The 16,106-nt window shown below is 47.4% G+C and overlaps 1 protein-coding gene and 1 long non-coding RNA gene across 13 annotated transcripts in view; one reads left to right on the top strand and one right to left on the bottom strand.

Moving 5' to 3' along the window:
• Positions 1-3,453, bottom strand: part of Mprip (myosin phosphatase Rho interacting protein) — a 131,563-nt gene extending 128,110 nt beyond the window's left edge. For 5 of the 12 annotated variants that reach the window (XM_013067035.3, XM_013067034.3, XM_013067040.3 and 2 more), the window contains exon 1: positions 2,967-3,453. In XM_013067035.3, the coding sequence (XP_012922489.1) occupies positions 2,967-3,089 (123 nt within the window). In that variant the 5' untranslated portion in view covers positions 3,090-3,453. The remainder of the gene's footprint in view (positions 1-2,966) is intronic. The other 7 variants (XM_087203882.1, XM_087203884.1, XM_087203886.1 and 4 more) reach the window with 4 other exon arrangements.
• A 29-nt stretch (positions 3,454-3,482) lies between these two features.
• LOC110346470 (uncharacterized) lies at positions 3,483-10,460 on the top strand. Its single transcript, XR_002390551.2, has 3 exons — positions 3,483-4,556; positions 5,305-5,375; positions 9,688-10,460. It is a non-coding gene; the product is annotated as an uncharacterized LOC110346470 (long non-coding RNA).
• The last annotated feature ends 5,646 nt before the right edge of the window (positions 10,461-16,106 follow it).

Below are 16,106 nucleotides of genomic sequence, written 5' to 3'. Positions count from 1 at the left end.
CAAATCACTGTGAATTCCAGTGACAAGGAGAAGGCAAGGAACTCTTCTTTCCAAAAACAGCATTCCTGAGCACCTTCTGCAACATAACCATCTTTGACACTACTCTCCTCATGATGTGGCCCCTGGAATGTCCTTGTAGACTCAGAACAGAGAAATAAATGTGGTTTAAGAATTCTGGCCATCCTTGCAATGAAAAAGTCGCTCCCCTTCTCCAAGTTTCAGTCTTCTCACTGGTAAAAGGAAGTGGTTAGATTAGCTGATCTCCATGTCCCTTCCAGATCTGATGCCACAAGACAAAGCAGGCCCTGGAAAAAGTTACTGTACCTCTCTTTGAGAAAAACAAACAAACAAAACCCACAGCTGAAGAAATAAAGCCTAAATCAGAACGCTGGAGGAATGCCAGCTTCTGGGAAGACTACATCCCAAGAGGAAAGACACAAAGCTGTCCTGCCCCTTTGGGTTGGTGTTGGTGCCTAGTGAAGAGGTGGCCTTGATGATCACTGAAGATCTATGGGGACAGTCTAAAATAAGCTCAGGGCGTGGAGGGACAGCGGGAAGTAGGGGCTTGGGAGCAGACTGATGGGAACCAATTGGCTGAGGTTTTCTAATGGAGACAGAAGGATGAGAGCAAAAGGGTGGGGGAGGGCCGGATGCAGAGAGCAGCAGCAAGGCTGCTGGCAACAGCCCTGAGTCTCCCTCCTCTCATTTCAAGAGCAGTTTCTTCCTGAAAGATCCCAGGAGGTAGAAGGCTAGGCTAATCTCTTCCAGCACAAATAACCCCACTCATTATTTCAAAAACTACCATTCCAGTTTTGCCCTGGAGGTCTCAGGCCTGTTTTAAAATCCAGAATTCAACTTTGAATACTGTGAAAGACTACAGTATTTTATATTTGCCTCTCCCCTTGAATCCAATTAATAACCAACAGATTTTTTTAAAAAAAACAGTTCTGACTCAAAACATGCAGATTCCACTGTAGTTTATCTAAACTTAAAAATCAGAAAACCCGCCCCTATGTGGCATAAATACCAAATTTGCAAATTTTGGCAGTTGCTTAAAAGAACCAGGAAACTTACAAAGCTCTCTTAAAACAGCCCTTTGCCAAGTCCAAAAACTTGTTAAATCAAAGCTGACTATTCTGTGGGCTATTTTTTTGGTTTTGTTTGTTTAACTGCAAGAGGAAAAATTTTAATAAAATATAATTCCTTGCTTCTCACAACAGCTGTTTGGTGGAAGCGAGCCAGGGATCACTATCACCAATTTACAGATAAGGAAATTTAAATAGAAGTAACCCCCCCCTCCCCTTGCTCAAGGTCACACTACTTAAAGTGACAGCCAAGACTAGGAAATTTTCCCAGCTTCTCAACACACAAACTGTTCCCCAGAAAAAAAAGCATGCAGATGAGAAAAGATTTGAGTTTTTCTTTCTTAAAAGCCCACCCCTTACCCTCAAGAACACCTTGTGAGTTCTGTACTTAAGCTGTCTCTAAGGCCCATGGTGTCCTCACAATCTATGACTTTGAGATCTTGAGAATTTGATTAAGGTTCTGGATCTTTTCCGTTGTGTTGGAAACCTGACCTCAGAGAAAGGCACCATGTCCCAGGCCATAAGCCCTGCCCCGTCTCCCCACTCCAGTCTGCCCTGTAAACAAGTCAAACCCTGCTTGTACTTAAGTGGCATTAAAAACAGCCAGGCTAGGACACTTCAAAGCAATGTGTTTGTCTAAGGGTTTTTTGTTTTGTGTTGTTTGGGGTTTTTGTTTTGTTTTGTGTTTTGTTGTTTTGTTTTGGTTTTTTTTTTTTTTTTGCAAGAGTGGTACAAATGGGTCACACTAAAGTGGAATATGAAGGGTGCTTTCCTGGCCTCCTGCAAGGAGTTGAGAGAAAACTGATGAGACTGGAGCATGGGGAACAGGGAGAGGAGGGTGCATAGGTACAACCCAAGGATCCTCTGGATTCTCAACACCAGGAGCTCAGAAAGCAATCAGCCTGGAAAGCAGGGGTGTGAGGGGGGAGCTTCCAAAGGCAGTGGGGACTGCAGTCAAACCTTGGGGACCTTTCCCAACACAAATCCCCTCCTCTCCTAAATCACTCCCGGGTGGGGGCCCAGGACTGTGTTTTTGATGTTTGCAACTCTCAGGCAGGTTCAGGAGCTACTAAACTAGTCCAAAGCCCTCAACTACCAGTAAGACCCGGAGGAACGAACCAACTTTCCCAGTACCCACAGATCTCCTCACCTCCAGGGCCAGGGACTACAGAACTAGGAAAGAAAGAAAGAAAGGAAAGAAAGAAAGAGACAGAAAGAAAGAAAGATAGAAAGAAAGAAAGACAGAAAGACAGACAGAAAGAAAGACAGAAAGAAAGAGAAAGAAAGACAGAAAGACAGACAGACAGACAGACAGACAGAAAGAAAGAAAGGGAGAGCAGCCCCTCTGGCTTACATTTACGAGCAACACTCTCCCAGACCTGGAGACCCTCCTTGTGACAACGACTGAGAAGGGCAGGCTCAGTCCCACAAGACAGAAGCCCGTGGTCCATCCAGACAAGACAAGCCCTGGGCCACTCTGGTGGACAAGTCTGAGTCTGGCCCTATGACAGAGTCTGAAGGGGGTCCTGCCAAGCAGTAAGCAACCCCCAGGCGCTTTGTTCCAAATAAGAAAAACTAGACATTTTTGAGTCACCCAAAAAGCATGAATCACACGGCAAGGGTATGGGAACGGGAAAGGATGTTATTTTTCGGCATACTTGAGGATTTTCCCTTTGTACCGGCTCTGTCAAGGCTCTTCCCGTCCCCCTCCATCTGCAGTCCCCTCCCCCAGCACTCACGCACATTTTTTTTCTGCTCCATTTTCATTTTCCCCGCGGCCTTCGCAGGCGCCACCGCCCCCGGCCCGCCTCGGGGCTTGTCTCAGCGCAGGACCAGGTCTCCTGGGCCACGACCCCCGCGGCGCCCGCCCCGGTTGCTCACCTGCGTCAGGTCCTCGTCGTTGAGCAGATGCGACTCGCGGGGCTTGAAGCAGTTCTGACACTTGCTCTTGTTGAAGATGTTGGCCTGGAATTTCCTGCACGGGTTCTCCTTGGCCGCCGACATAGTCGGGGGCGGCGGCGGCGCAGGCCCGGCCCGCGCGCTCCCGGCGGGCTAGGGCTCACCGCGGCCGCCGCCTCATGCCCCACCGGCCGCAGCAGGCCCGGCCCGGCCTCTCCCGCGGGCCCGCCGCACGCCGCGCTGCCGCACCCGGGCCTACAGCGCGCGCGCCGCCCCGCGCCCGCCAGCACCGCCGCCGCCCGACCGCCGCGGGCCCATGGACGCGGCCTTGGCCCGCTGCCTCCCGCCGCGGCCGCCTCCCAAGCACCCGCCGCCTCCTAGGCACCGGTCGCCGCCAGCTCGCTCGTCGCGCCGCCGCCGCTGCCCTGGGCGCCCACGGCCGCTGCAACTGGGAGCGGAGCGCTCGCGCACTCCGGGCGGGGCCGGGAGCGGCGGGTGGCAGGCGGGGCAGGCGTGCGGGGAGGGGCCGCGCCGGCGCGATCGACAGCTTTATCGGCCAATGGTAGCCATGTGCTACCTCTAACAAAGAAACTCCTGAGCCAATGGCAGCCTGGGGGCGAGGCTGAGGGTGGCCAAACGCAAGGTAACTTGTGTAGGCCGAGGAAGGTGGGGGCGCGAGGATGGGACGTTCAGGTTTGGTGGACTGGCGCCGAGGCCAGCAGGCCTGACAGCTGCTGAGGCCGAGCCAGGGCTTTCAGGGGTGGGGAAGGAGGGCGGAGCCGACCTGGGGCGGGCGCTCAGCAAGCCCCTCACTTCCACTGCGGCCTTTCTTCCCGCGCTCCGCCTGTGCACCGTGGCAAAACGGATAACTTTAGAACCTACTATGTGCCAGGCCGGGTCGTCATGGCTGTAGATAGCACTATTGTTAATAAGGGCTGAGTACTGTTCCAAGGGCTGCGAACGCTTTAGCACATTGACGTTTACAACCTCTCCATGATTATCCATATTTTACTTATGAGGAAACAGACGTAGAGAAACTAAGCAATAGGAAGTGGTGTTTCCAGGGATGACTAAGAAGTCAACAGCCTCAAAGAGCTGTTAGTTATGAGAAATTAGTAAACGCTGACTCTACCAGGTCCTCAAGTAGGCATTCCTTCCTTCATTACGTGCTTGAGGAAATGAAGGCTCAGACACCCAGAGTCCTTTATACAGGGTCCCTCTGCTAGGAAGGAGCCAGACTGTCACTGTAAGTTTCCACGGTCCAGTCTCCTCGCCAGAAGTCAACCCGGAGGCTATGTCGGAGCCACTGGGTGAAGAGTGCAGGATTCCAGAGAGCAGGGAAACACACCCTTTAGGAGAATTCAAGTAGTTTACAGGAGCAGAAAGATGAACGTAAGCAGATCTGGAGGATTTCAGTGTGGCTGGAGGTGGAGGTAGTGCAGGAAAGGGCAAAAAGGAAGGGAGTAAAGGCACCTGATGAGGGATGGGTCATCCAGAGCCTTGGGTTTCAGGAGCAGACCTGTGAATGTCAGCCTGCTGACAGTTGGGAGTCATCGTGTATTTGTAAATGAGGTGAGCAAACTCAGCCTTCACGGGCGGGCGGAGGTGACTGTGGAGAATGTGGTGGCAGCAGTGACAGCAGCTGTTGCTTAAGGAATGGGAAGGATGTAGGAGAAGGAGCAAATGCTTCTAGAGCTGTGTACTTTTCCACTGATCATCTGTTGACTGTCTCAAGGAAGTGGATTTCCACTTTGAGTAAGAAATGCTTTCCTGCAGGAGGAAGAAGGCAGATCAAAGTCCTCCAGCCCCACCCCTCAGCTGTGTGGTGTTGGGCACCTGCCAGGTGCTTCATTGACCACATATACAAAATTGATATGATTGTAGTATTAAGAAATATAATGCTTATAAAATATTTTGCATAATGTAACGAAACATTAAATGGTAAATCTAAGCAAAGGGTGTATATTGTACTAGTCTCACAACTTTTCTGTTTGTTTAAATTTTTGCAAAATAAGAGCTGGGGTTGAGTAAAAGAGATTGACAATTCTCACCTGCACTGAATACTGAGAAAGTGATACCAACGGTGGCCTCTGGGGAGGGAGCTTGGTGGTTGGGAGGCTACCTACTTTTAATTTTCCTTCTAAGTCCTTTTTTTTTTTCCTTTTGGATTTGATATTATGTGCATATACAATTTGTTTTAAAGTAAGTTTGTTTTGTTTTGTTTGGTACCAGGGATCGAACTTGGGTCCTTGTGCTTTCGAGGCAGGCAGCGGAACCACTGAGCTAAATCCCTGGCATTGTTTTGTTTTTTTGGTACCAGAGATCGAACTCGGGTCCTTGCACTTTCGCAGCAGGCGGAGAAACCACTGAGCTAAATCCCCGGCCCTTAAAGTAAGTTTTTAAAAGTGGTACCCATACCTCATGGCCAACACAAAGCCCACCCACTAAGAAAATGCTTGTCGTGTTCTGCTCGGGTCAATAGACACATCCTGTGCCTGCCATGGACTCAGATTTTATGCCTTGGTAGGGGACATAAAGAAGAGTGTGATTCGAGAATCCAGAGGTGGATTGCCTAGCAAGGGCTTACACTCAAGCAAATAGAGAAACATGGAAACAGGAGGCAGACAGACATGTTCCATGCCAGCATCATAAAGGCCTAGTTAGGGGTCAGGAGGGACCCGGCCATCTGGACATTTTATAGGAGGCTCCCGGGGGAGGTAGTGCTTGTACTGAGTCTGCAGCTGAATAAGACAGGAGCACCAGGGGAGAGGCTCAAGGCACTGAAACCAAAGGGTGTGTCAATGAACAGAAGCCCTGGCTATCACCGAGCAGTGCAGATTGATAGAGCAACATACCATGGAAGAATGAGAAGAAACGGGTATGGTGGTAGTGGTGGTAGTGGTTGATGGTATGTTATTTTCATGTGATGAAAGACACCAATGAGGCTCAGGACACATCAGGAAGTTACTTATGGTCACAATTGTGGATCCTGTAAATGAGGATTCAAGCCCACATAGGGTGGCACCAAAGTGGCCTGGACTATGAATTGGGGGTTTTATTATTTTGTCTTGATTTTTTGCAGTACTGGGGATCTAAAGCAGGGCCTCACATATCCTAGGTAAGCACTTTAGCACTAAGCTACACCCCTAATCCAATTCTGAACATTTTTTTTGATCAAGCACTGTAGGGGCTTTTGGTCTAGAGAGTGACTCAGAAGCAGAAGACCTAAAACATAATCAATCAGGAAAACCATGACAGACCATAGAGTAGAGAAGATGGGGCCTGAACTAGAACACGGTCAGTGGGAGATAGGGAATATATTTGGAAAGTGTTAAAAAGGTAAAACAAGGGGTACATTGTTCAGAAATAGACCTTCCAGATAGGGGTGGGTTTGGGTTGCTACTCCATTTCCCATCCCTAGTTCAGTTCCTGGCACAGAGTAAGTGCTCAATAAACAGCCTGAAACAAACAAATGGACGAAAACATCCAGGTCAACCTTGCTTTGAAGTATCTCCCCCCATAGATTATAAAATCCTCACAGACAAGGTCTAGGTCTTATAGCCTTAGGTTCCCTTCCCAGGGGCCTAGAATAGTATGTTGTATCAGGTTCAAAACTCAATGTGAACATGTTACTTTGGTTAGCCTATACACTCAAGATTGGCTCACTATCCTCTGTATTTCAGTGTATTATGTATATCTCCAATAAGCAAATAAGCAAGCAAGAAAAGGCCTCTCAGGGGGGCCCTAAATGCAGATGATGATTTCCATACCAGCTCTCAGGTATGAAAAACTGTGCAGAAGTCTCCAGCTCTCAGGTGTGGAAAACTGTACAGCAGTTTCCCACAGAGTTCAACATACAGTTACAAAAATCCCAGCCACTCCCTCTTGGGTATTCCCACCTGAAATAAGTGCTGATATCTACCAAAACCTTGATTTCTCTATGAGTCTAAATGTCATCTGGGAAGTCTTCCTTGCATCTTGTGAGCAGAATTTACACACATGCATCCACACAGACATAACTGCTATTTTGATCTCCATCACCATAGATTAGTCTTGTCTGACCTTGAACTTCATTTAAGTGGAATCTAGTTTCTGTGTCTGGTTTCTTTCAACAGCATGTCTGTAAAATTCATATACCTACACTAATAATGTGGGCATCAATCTGTTCTTTCCCCTCATACCCCCCTTTGGTACTGGGGATGGAACCCAGGGCCTTCACACTTAGCTACATCCCCAGCCACCAACCCCTCCTGTACCAGGGATTGAACTCGGGTCTTTGTGCTTTTGGGGCAGGTGGCAGAACCACTGAGCTAAATCTCCAGCCCACACCACCCCTTTTGGAGACAAGGTCTCACTAAGTTGCCCAGGCTGAGCTCAAACTTGTGATTCTCCTGCCTCAGCCTCCCAGAGTTCTGAGATTACAGGTGTGTGCCACCAGACATGTCCAGCACATCATTCTCTTTCTGCCCATAGACCATTGTGTGTATACACTATAATTTATTGATGCTCCTGTGAATGCCATGGGGGATGCTTCCAGTATGGGACTGCCTTGAATAAAGAAGCTATGTATAGCTTCATGCCTGTTTTTGGTGGGCATCAGCACTTATTTGAAGTGAGAATATCCAAGCGAGGTGGCTGGGTTGTTTGGTATGGATATGTTGATCTCTGTGGGAAACTCCTGTAGAGTTTTCCACACCTGAGAGCTGGACCTTTTCTCTGCTGGTAATTGAGCATAAGATTCATCAGAAGGAGTATGTCAGGATCAAGGGCCTTCCAATGGGATCATTCCAGCTATTGGAATGCAAGTCAAGAATCTTTTTTTTTTTGAAGTACCCGGAATGGAACTCAGGACTTTGTACTTGTGAGGCAGGCGTGGGTCCACTGAGCCCACGCCCCAAGAATCTGTTTTTTAAATGAATGTAGTGAACATTTCTTAACTTTAGGCCATATTGTGGAAACAGTGGATAGAATCATGGTTCTCAAATCCTGGGGTATCTCTAGGTTCCCATTCTCCAATATTCAGATTTAAATGGTGTCTGCAAAAGCTCCTCAGGAGATGCTAATGTCACACAGGGCTCCTAATCAGTGAACAAAGGAGACTAGAAAGGAAAAGTCTTTAAATTCAGGTAGACCAGGGATCATCCTAGAAGTGGCCATGTCTCAGCTGGAAAAACATAGTGGCCGAGCCATCCAAGTATTGTCTCCCACTTCTATGAGGTGACTTGTTTCAGCAGAGCAGTTCTGCTGCTCTCAGGCAAGTGCAGTTGGGTAGTGACTGGGGCTGGGTCATCTGGGGTCTGGACTGAGACCAGCTGGCTTCGACCCTGCCCTCTTCTCATAGTCTCAGAGCCTCCCTTTCTCTGTGGCCTTCGCTCTGCTCTGCAGATCTCAGAGGTCTCCAAGAGTATTCAAAGAGGCAGGAAGCAGAAGCTACCAGTTCTTTTAAAGACAAGGCCTGACAGTCTCCCAAGGTCTATTAGCACAGGCACAGGCTGTCCTGGGGTCCAGGGGGGAGGGGCTGCACAGGGTGTGAATCTCAGGGGATGTGGGTCACTGAGCCCACCTTTAAGATTAGTTGCCATAAATAGATGCCACTTCATAAGATTGTGAGATCTAAACAATTAATCTATGTGATGAGTATAGAACAGACCCTGAAACACATTAAGTGCTCAGCAGCATCAGCATTTATTACTATGCCTAAGACTTTTGTTAGGATCTGGCACATTTTTTCATAAAGGACCAAATAGTTAATATTTTTTAAGCCACATGATTTCTCTTGCAATGCTCAACTCTGCTGTTGCTTTGTGGAATCATTCATAGATAATACATGAGTGAATGCAGCTGTGTTCCAATAAAACTTTATTTATAATAAGCAGTAGGCCAAGTTAGGTCATCTTTCCTGCATGCTGTCTTTTCTTTCCAGCTTACAGGTGAGGAAACTGAGACAGAGCAGTCAGGGCTTTATTCAAGGTTATACAGCAAGTATAGTAAGATTCAGAAGTGGACAGGGTCTTTATAAGCACTGCTATGTATTGTCCACCATTAGAGAATCAGATAAATAAATGGTTCTTTGATACAGTGGAGAAAAATGAAGTTGTTAAAAACAGAGATAGTGGGGAAAAAACAGAGATAGTATTGAAATGGGAATGATCCACAAAATACTATGAAGTTAAAAAAACTAGCGGAAGCTAGGTCTGGTGGCTCCTATCTATAGGCCCAGCTACTCAGGAGGCTGAGGCAGGAGGATTACTTAAGCTTAGAAGTTCAAGATCAGCCTGGGAAACATAGTGAGAACTCCTCTCAAGTAAACAAATAAAAAGCTACACTGGGCTTGGAAGGACACACCTATAACTTCAGAACTCTGGGAGCCTGAGGTAGGAGGATCACAGGTGTGAACCCCATCTAGGTAACTTAGCAACTTAATAAGACTATGTCACAAAAAAATGTTAAAATTAAAGAAAGGGCTGTAGATGTAGCTCAGTACAAAGGCCTTGGGCTCAATCCCAAGTACTGCAAAAAAAGAAAAAGACCCGGTACCAAAAAAAAAAAAAAAAAAAGAATGGATGCAAGTTTAGATTTTTTTTGGTACCAGGGATCAAACTCAGGACCTTGTACTTACAAGGCAGGTGCTGGAACCACTGAGCTAAATCCTCAGCCCATGTTTAGATTTTTTAAAACAAGTCTTTGTTTTTTGCTCATCTAGAGAGAACCCTGTGATGAAGGTGCTCCAGGACCCTGCTTCAATACCATCAGCTCATGACAGGTCTTGCCTCAGGCGTACCCCCAGCCACCATATTTCCTGTATTTCATCAAAGCCAATCTCAAGTCACAAAACTTCATCCATAAATATTTCAGTGCATGTTTATATTAGATCAAACTCTTTTCAAAAAGTAGCCACAATACCATTATCATGCCTAAAAAAATAATTCTTTAATATCATCAAATATCCAGTAAGTAATTACCAGTTATCTCATAAAAACTTAAATTATTTTTGTCTAGGAAAAACAAAAGTTGAAAAAGAAAAAAATGGCGATCCAGAGGGTAGATTGGTACAACTATCTGGGGCTTTGCTTTGCCCCAGCAATTCCAATCCATGAATTTACCCTCAGAAAAAAAAAAAAAGAAAAATTAAAGAGAAACATAAACATTGCTCACCAGAGTATGCAGTGCTTGTTACAGAGAAGTTGCTTGAAAAATATTTGTTGAAATCGAGTTCCAGTACTGTTGTTTGCAGCTTTGTTTGTAAAAATAAAAACAGAAAGTAATGGAAGCATCTGACCTTAGGGTACTGGCTCACTGAATGATAGCAGAACCCTGTAATGGCATACAGTATTGTGCTGACATTTAAAATAAGATTCTAATTTAAAATCAGATTCTAATAGGCCAGGGATTTAGCTCAGTGGTTTCAGCGCCTGCTGTGCAAGCGCAAGGACCCGAGTTTGATCCCTGGTACCAAAAAAAAAAAAAAAAAGACAAAATCAGATTCTAATAACATAGGTGGATGCTCTCCTCTCTAAGAAGTGGAGTTTAGGGGCCGAGGATTTAGCTCAGTGATTCCACTGCCTGACTCACAAGCACAAGGTCCTGAGTTCGATCCCTGGTACAGAAAAAAAAGAAGTGGAGTTTAATTCCCATCTCCTCTCTTCTCCACCGCAAGTGATCCTCTTGCCTCAGCCTCCCGAATGCTGAGATTATAGGCATGTGCTAGTATACCCTGCTAATCCCCATATCCTCTTGATTGTGGGGTGGATCTTTTGGTTTTCATCCAAAGAACCTAGTGTGAAGAGGAGAAATCCCATTTACAGTGGAGTAATGGCAGATGTTCCCTCCTCATCCCTGTGACAAGTCAGGTGAGGAATCAGGAGCCCTGGATAAGATACAATGAGAAGGACACTTCATCTCTGTGGTCTTCTCCCCCAAGCCATAACCCTAGTCTCATCATAAAAGAAACACTTAAAATCCAAATAAGAGGTATTCTACAAACACCTGAGGACTGTGGAACCATCAAGGCCATGCAAAGCAAGGAAAGTCCTTGGAAAACTCTCCAGGCCCAGAAAGCCTGAGGAAATCCCTTATACTACATGCCATGTGGGATCCCTGATAGGATTCTGATGCAGAAAAAAAGGCATTAGTGGATGAACTGGTGAAATCTTAATAAGACCTGTCACTTAATACTATTTGATTAATGCTAACTTTTCAATCTTGACAAATGCACTATATAGTCATTAGCATTAGAGGAAGGTGGGTATGGGAACACTGCTCTTTTTGTAACTTTGTTCTAAACCTGAAATCATTCAAAAATTTTTAAAAAACTGATTTAGGGCTATGGATGTAGATCAGTAGTAGAGCACTTACCTAGTAAATGCCAAGAAACGGGGTTCTATCCCCAGCACTGCAAAAGAAACAAAAACTTTCTTTTAGGGCCGGGGATTTAGCTCAGTGGTTCTGCCACCTGCCTTGTAGGTGCAAGGTCCCAAGTTTGATCCCCGGTACCAAAAACAACAACAACAACAAACTTTATTTTTAAAAAGCTAGGATGCTGGGGATGTAGCTCAGTGGTGCCATGCCTGCCTGGCAAGTGCAAGATTCTGAGTTCGTCCTGGTACCAAAAAAAAAAAAAAAAGACGGACATAGGGGACATACTACCTGTAATCTGAGCACTCTGGGAGGCTAAGGCAAGAGGAATTCAAGTTTGAGCCCAGGCTGGGCAACTTTGTCTCAAAAAAATAAAGGCCTGGGGGGGGCTGGGGATTTAGCTCAGTGATTCCGACGCCTGCCTGGCAAGCACAAGGTCCTGAGTTCGATCCCCAGTACCAAAAAAATAAAAAATAAAATAAAATAAAGGCCTGGGGATGTAGCTCAGTGCAAAACCCCTAAGTTTGATTCCCCAGTACCACAAAATTTTAAAAAATAAGTAAGTAAATACAACCAGGATGTAGTTATTAACATTTAAATGTAGGGTGTCACTCAGTTTTTTTGCTGGATGCCATTTTTTAAATGAAGAGCAAGGAGTGTATATGCCCACATGTGGGTATCTGTGCACGTACTCAAGTGTGTACAGGGAAACACTTCTTGGAGTGAAGACTCCCAAGACTGCCACTTAGAACCCCCTGGGGCTAGGCAGGTAAGCACATGGCCCCTCCACCAGGAATGGAGTGTTCTTACTCTTCACACTTACAGCAGCCTGGTGGCCCCTGCTAAGGACTGTCCTGCAGGACCGGGACCCTGTCCTGACAGATCTTCTAATTTTCCAAAAGAAACCAGAAATATGAGTTGTTGCACAAATTTTCAGGTCCCACACAGCTGCAGGGAGAGAGTTTTTAGGGTCACATCCCCAAGGCAAAGAGGGCCAGGATGGCAAGAGGCAGCCCTGGGGCCCAGCTGAGCTGTCCCTGCCTAGGCTCCACCGTCTGCACCAGGTCCTGGAGGATGGCCAGCTGGCCAGGGCAGGACAGGCTTCGCTTCCGGCCAGTAGGCCTGCATGTGGCCAGTCAGGGAATGGGTGTGTGTGTGTGTGTGTGTGTGTGTGTGTGTGTGTGTGTGTGGGTTTGCTCCAAGTCCATGTACCTAGGAGCTGACATTTCTGCTTCAGCAGAACCTGGGGAGGCCTCATGTGCATATATGTGTGTGGATGTGCAAATATGGGTATAGGGTATGCTACAGCGTCTCCTTATCTGGTCTCCACACCTGGGTGGGGTCTGGTGGTCTCTGAGGGTGTCTGTAGGGGCATCCATGACGCATGTCTACATGCTTGTTTATGAGTCTGACCTGCTTCTGCAACTAGGTGAGTGTGTGTGCATCTGCTATATGATATGTGGGATGATGTCATGTGCTTATGTGTTTGTGGCAACCACAATGTCTATCTATCCCAGCTGGTCTTCTGTGATTGTTTGTGTATATCCTGCATGTGTCTGCTCTGTCCTATTGGACTGTGTTTGTCTGCATGTTGTATGTTCATGTGTCTATGTGTCTGTGTCTATATACATGTCCATGGCTCTGTGTGAGTGTTATCAGTGTGAGTGTGTGTGTGTGTGTGTGTGTGTGTGTGTGTGTGTGAGAATGCTGGGGGCAGTCAGGGTTCAAGTCACTCACTGCCTCCTCTGTTCCTTGTGCCTGGTTCCTATAAATCTCCACAGGAAGCATGCAGGCCCCAAGCACCCCTAACCCCATCCTTGACCACAGGCCTGGGGAAGGGGAGAGTGGCAGCTGAAGGTCTCAGCTCAGAGGACCCTGCATCTGGTGCACACACATGGCCACCTGGCCTGCCCAGGCCTGGCTCCTGTGCCCCTTGTACTTGGCTGGCTGGAGAGTTGCTGATTAGGACATGCTGCACAGCCCACCACCACCTCATCATCTCCCACAAATACTTCCTGAAGGCTGTTTGTTTATAGGAGATGAGCACAGAGCAGCCTGCTTTGATCACTCCCCAAATACAGGCTCTGGGTACAGGAAACTCATTGGATCACCCCTACTATGAGGTGGCTGGGGAGGCTGGAGGGTGAGTATCAAAGAGATGGGAAGGCAGGGGGAGTTTGGGCAGAGGCAGAAAGCAAGAAGCCTCAGAGCCTTAGGGCCAAAGGGCCCTTGGAGATTCTCTGGTCCAGTACCTTGTTGTACAGATGAGAACACTGAAACACTGACCCCAGAGAGGGCAAGATACTGACTTGAAGTCAGCAAGCCCTTAATGGAACTTATTTTCTTTGTAGGGAGCTCCAGAATTCCTGGTGCATGGGAGTCATTAATTTATTCATTTATTCAACATAAATGAGCTCCTAGTATATGCCAGATCCCAGTCTGAGCCCTGGAATAGGGCAGGGTACGAGACAGACACAATTCTTACTGCATGGAGCTTCTGCTGTAGTCAAAGAGAAACAATAATGAAAGAAACAAGATCATGTCAAATTGTGCTCAGGGCTGGGAATGGAATTGCTCCAGGTGACGGAGTCTCTGTCAATATGGCAGTGCTGGCCACATGGGGCCAAGTAAGTTGGATCAATTAAATGAGGGAGGTTAGCCATTCACACCCTCCACTGTAGTAACTGTACTGTTGGTGTTCCTCAGCTGCAGGAGCTGGTGGACATTGAGCTGGACAAAGCAGAGAGTATATATCAACCATAGAGTGCCCCGCTTGGCAGAGCTGTCCAGAGAGCAGAGAGGGCTGGGGTTGGATGGGTGAGGACCATGATGTCAGAGCAGTCCTGCTGAGAAGATGCTGTGCCAGGAGGAGGGCATTTCACATGCAGGGTCCATGAGATAGTGATGAGCTCTGTTTGTCCAAGGGATGGAAAGGTAGAGTTACTATGGGAGAGGAAGGTGGGGTTGGAGAGGCCTGTGGTGGCCTCTGAGCCTTGATAAAAAGTTTCTGCTTTATTTGAAGAGCACCCAGAACCTGTGGGTGGGATTTAAACAGGGGAGTAACATGGTCTTTAAAATACATGGAGGATGGATGCCTGGGCGCCAAAAGTAGAAGGAGACATGGTGGTGAATACCCATAATCCCAACTTTTGAGAGACTGAGGCAGAAGGATCACTGTGAGTTTGAGGCCAGCCTGGACTACACAGTGAGTTCAAGGTCAGCCTGAACTACAAAGCCAGACCTTATCTCAAAGAAGGAAAAAAAAAGAGTAGAAGGAGGGAGACCTATGAGGATGCTATTGAAGAAGTCAGAGAAGGTGATTGAGATATATGGGTAATATGGTAAGAGCAGGAGTCCTACCAGTCATACCCTAAACCCTGGTGTCCTTGGTCAAGCTGTGCCTGAAGCTATTCCTTTGATCCCCAACCTCTTTTCTTTCTCTTCTTGGATACTGGACACGGACTTGAACACTGCTCCTTAATACTACCTACCTGCTCCCTCCCTCATAAGCCCACTGGGTCCCAGGCTTCACTTGGTGCCCTGGGTCTAGTGTCTTTCCCAGGACTTTGCACCCCTTTCACCCTATCTCCAGGCTGATAAGACAGTCCTGCCAGTTGCCTTGGGTTTGGCGGAAGATCTTTCAGGCCGTTTTGGCATTTCATTAACTTTTCACTTTATAATGACTTTCTGAGAGCTGTTGAGGAGGAGACAAAACCCAGCCTTTTCTGGATCCACGACACACTGAAATAGAGGCTTAATTTTAGCTGCAACTAATGGAACTTTACTTTGATCTCAGGATGAACTTCTTGTCTTTAAAAGAAAAAAAAAAAAATCAGTGGATATTATAGCTGATAATTACAGTGGAGGGATCCCCAGGGCCCTTATAGCAGGCAGATCACCCGCTCCTTGGGTTGGCACCACAGAAAGCTCCTGTTTGTCTCTCAGTTGCTTAAAACACATACCTGGAAGGATCTTTGTGCTTGCTAGGCTCTCTGCCTGGAAAGTTCACCCCAGGACCCCAAGGATGGCTCCTTTTCCATCTTTCTCCAAAACCCCCTCCTCAGAGGCAACAGGGATCCCTAAGCAGCATTTGACATTCTCTGAAAGCATCTTGTTTTTCTCCTGTCCCAGAATATCAGCTCCACAAGGACTGCATGGCTGTTCCTCTGGTGTCCTCTGTTCCTCACACCTGAGACTGTACCTGGTATGCAGGGCCTCCTTTGGGGAATTCATGGATGGCTAGGGTGTTGTGAGCAGGCTGCCATACCTACAGAGCTTCTGTATAATGGCCGTACCCTGTGGTCTCTCTGTACGCTTGGACAGCATCCTCTGGATGAAGGGCTGTAGATCTTTTCCTAAGGGAAAGAGAGGGGAGGTCACTGCCTGAGGTCACACAGGCAGTAAATGGCAAGCCTGGCCTGGAGAGCCTGGAGGGGACTTGGGAGGCATAAAGGTCAGGCCAGGGCCTGCAGGTACACTGCCTTTCCATGCCATCTCTCCATCTGTGCACTGGCCTGCACTTTCCTGACCAAGCCCCACCTAGGTATCCTCATTTTCCTGGGGCACATCCCTTACACTCGAGGGCACTTGCCTGTGGGGCACAGTGGTGGGCTCTGCAGTCAGCCCACAACCATACAGCACAGGAAGGAGAGACAGTTGGAAGTCACACTCAAGGTGGCCTCAGCCAGGCCCAGCAGGGTAGCCCAGCCCTGGGCATATATGTGGTTCTGCCCATCCCTGACAGCCAGACCTGCCCTCTCGGGCTCC

This window comes from Heterocephalus glaber, unplaced genomic scaffold (assembly GCF_053883595.1).
Source record: "Heterocephalus glaber isolate CG9 unplaced genomic scaffold, H.glaber_assembly_v1.0 deba00001813, whole genome shotgun sequence".
Classification (NCBI taxonomy): domain Eukaryota; kingdom Metazoa; phylum Chordata; class Mammalia; order Rodentia; family Bathyergidae; genus Heterocephalus; species Heterocephalus glaber.
This window is presented reverse-complemented; position numbering and strand designations above follow the sequence as displayed.